We start from the raw sequence: 3,044 nt of genomic DNA, 5'->3' as shown, positions 1-3,044 counted from the left end.
TCCCTAGGCCGCCTGCACTCGCAGCCCACTCTTTGCATTTACAGTATTTATTTTGTCTTGCAGCCCACTGTTCTCTACATTCATGCAGCCCACTCTAAGAGTGCAGCCTGGTTCATGATGATGTATTTATGTTTTGAGTCCTCTGACGGCGTCACCTTGCTAAAAAAACTAACAAACCGTCCGCGTACATTTCAGTCACTGGTGCTTGTTGGAGGATGTTACCACGAGCAAAAATAAGCTGTTTTAAACGGGTAATAGAAAGTGCAAAACGGCGCTGAAAAGGCGACAATGTGTGTCTCAGTATGTGTTGTCTCAGTGTCTGCGTTGTCTCAGTGTGTGTCTCAGTGTGTGTGTGTATGTATGTCTTAGTGTGTGTATGTCGTTGTGTGTGTGTGTGTGTGTGTGTGTGTGTGTGTGTGTGTTGTACCCATATATGATGGTCAAGACATTACTTCATCAATTCAGATGTTTAAAGTCGTGTATCAGCTAACAAGGCTATGGTGAGTATAACTGATTTTTTTTCATACCTCTTGCACCTTTAGAAAGGGAGGTCCCCACAAGGTGATGTTTATAAAGTTGGTCCTCATAAAACATATAAACCAGTAATTGTGTGTTTGTTTGTGTGTGTGTGTGTGTGTGTGTGTGTGTGTGTGTGTGTGTTTCACAATTGTTACAATTTTATAAACATGATTAAATGGTTTTAAACCAGTATACTAACTAAATTTTGACATAAACCAGTCTGTGATTCACTCAACATCCTCTGATCTTAACTATTAGTTAAAATAATTCATAATTTTTGCTTTTTTTTAACTCAAAAATTAGGTTATAATGTCATATAAATTAGGGTTATTGACCATGAATTTTAAAATAAAACGTTGAAAAAGTAGCACAAAACGTTTTAAAAAGTGTTAAAAGCATAAAAAAGGCCAAAAATGCTGGAAAAAGCACCAAAAATTCAAATTCACTTTTGACCTGGATGGTAAATAAGTTCATGGTCGATAACAGGAGGGTTAAAAAATAGCTTTTTGCTCGTCAGTAACCGGTCATACAGTAACTTGTGTGTTTGTATTAATTTGGCCATGCAGTTACCCCTAAACTCTCCTTGATCCTGGCTGTTCTGGGAGGAGGAAATAACCAAAGTAACAACAGGTGAAGTTGTGACTTTAAACTAACGTGTTAAACATTTGAGAATGGAATTATATGTTGGTGTTAAGAAGAAGAAGATGGAAAGTATTGGATTGACAATTGATTTAATTTAATTAGTTGATTAGCTGCTCAGTTAATAATCACCATTTAATAACGTTAGCAATCCAACACACAGACCCAGTACACACAGACCCAGTACACACAGACCCAGTACACACATACACCCAGTACACAGACACCCAGTACACAGAGACCCAGTACACACAGACCCAGTACACAGACACCCAGTACACAGACACCCAGTACACACAGACCTAGTAAACACAGACCCAGTACACACAGACCCAGTTTCATGATGTGATAACAGGATTTTGGGTTAGTGAAAAGAGAGGACCACTCTGTGGTTTAACAGTTTATTTAGACTCAGAGAAAACTATTCTTTGGTTACATAAAACTCAAGAAACAATATGATCATCAGAATCAGATTTTACAAAATATAACCATCAGATATTCACCAGAACTTCACACTTTAAGAAGAAGAAAAAATATTATGATTTTTTTTTGAAGTATTATGACTTTTTTCCCGAAATTATGACTTTTTTGTTTACTTTTTTTGCCATTCAATAAAATTGTCCCAAAATATTACGACTTTTAAAAAAAATATATTGACATTTTTTCTTGAAATATTTACTTTGAGATATAAATTCCTACATTTCCCAGAATGCCATTCAATAATCCCAGAGGACACACAGTATGTCAACGTCACACCACTGCAAACAAAGTGAGTAAATGAATAAAACACATCCTTAACTTCAGTAAAAGTATTAATCCCACACTGTTAAAATGTAAAGTAAAAGATCTATATTACAACTTTCTTCTTAAAATATTGACTTTTTTACTTGAAATATTACGAATTTTTTACTTAAAATATTACAAATTTTTTACTTGAAATATTCTGACTTCTTTACTTACTTTTTTTGCCATTCAATACAATTGTCCCAAAATATTACAACTGTAAAAAAAAAAAATATGACATTTTTCTTGAAATATTTACTTTGAGATAGAAGTTCCTACATTTCCCAGAATGCCATTCAATAATCCCAGAGGACACACAGTATGTCAACGTCACACCACTGAAAACAGAGTAAATTAATAAAACACATCCTTAACTTCAGTAAAAGTATTAATTCCACACTGTTAAAATGTAAAGTAAAAGATCTATATTACAACTTTCTTCCTGAAATATTACGACTTTTTCTTAAAATATAAACTTTTTTCGAAATATTACGACTTTTTCCCCCAAAATATTGTGATATCTTTCTCAAAATATTACAATATTTTTCTCAAAATATTACAATATTTTTCTCAAAATATTACAATTTTTTTCCCAAAACATCACTACTTTGTCCTTAAAATAATACAACTTTTTCCTGGAAATATTATGACTTTTTTCTCAGAATATTACGAATTTCTTCCCAAAATATTTACTTTGAGATATAAGTAAAGTATCTAATCTCAACAGCATTATTACTAGAGTACAGTACTTGAGTAAATGCACTTAGTTACATTCTGCTGGTTTTTACGTGGAACAGATGAAATTAAGCTGGTTGTGGTCATCGTGCTTTTTGACCCACGTTCCCTCTCGGTCCATGGCTCCAGCCGTGGTGCAGTCGTCCCCAGGCTGGTCGGGGCCCCAGTTGTTGTAGCAGACCATCTCGTCAGTGACCCAGAACCAGAAGTCCAGAGTGCAGGTGTAGCGCAGTCCCAGCCACACGTAGGGAGTGGAGGCCGTCTTGGCTCTCTCCTGGACCCAGAGCTGCTCCTCCATGTTGGTGATGGAGACAAGGTCGCGATAGTGATCTCTGCAGTAGTATAACGCGTCCACCCAGGTCATATTC

At 35.6% G+C, this 3,044-nt stretch overlaps 1 protein-coding gene across 1 annotated transcript; it reads right to left on the bottom strand.

Moving 5' to 3' along the window:
- Nucleotides 1-2,725: 2,725 nt before the first annotated feature.
- On the bottom strand, nucleotides 2,726-3,044 carry LOC118496286 (low affinity immunoglobulin epsilon Fc receptor-like). Its single transcript, XM_036007409.1, has one exon. It carries the CDS (start codon nucleotides 3,038-3,040, stop codon nucleotides 2,726-2,728), a length of 315 nt encoding a protein of 104 aa, XP_035863302.1. The 5' UTR covers nucleotides 3,041-3,044.

Source organism: Sander lucioperca, chromosome 11 (assembly GCF_008315115.2).
Source record: "Sander lucioperca isolate FBNREF2018 chromosome 11, SLUC_FBN_1.2, whole genome shotgun sequence".
Taxonomy (NCBI): domain Eukaryota; kingdom Metazoa; phylum Chordata; class Actinopteri; order Perciformes; family Percidae; genus Sander; species Sander lucioperca.
The sequence above is the reverse complement of the archived record's forward strand: the minus strand, read 5'-3'. Positions and strand labels throughout refer to the sequence as shown.

Coding starts and splice junctions, on each gene's coding strand:
- LOC118496286 (XM_036007409.1), bottom strand. CDS start 3,040: ATGACCTGGGTGGACGCGTTATACTACTGCAGAGATCACTATCGCGAC.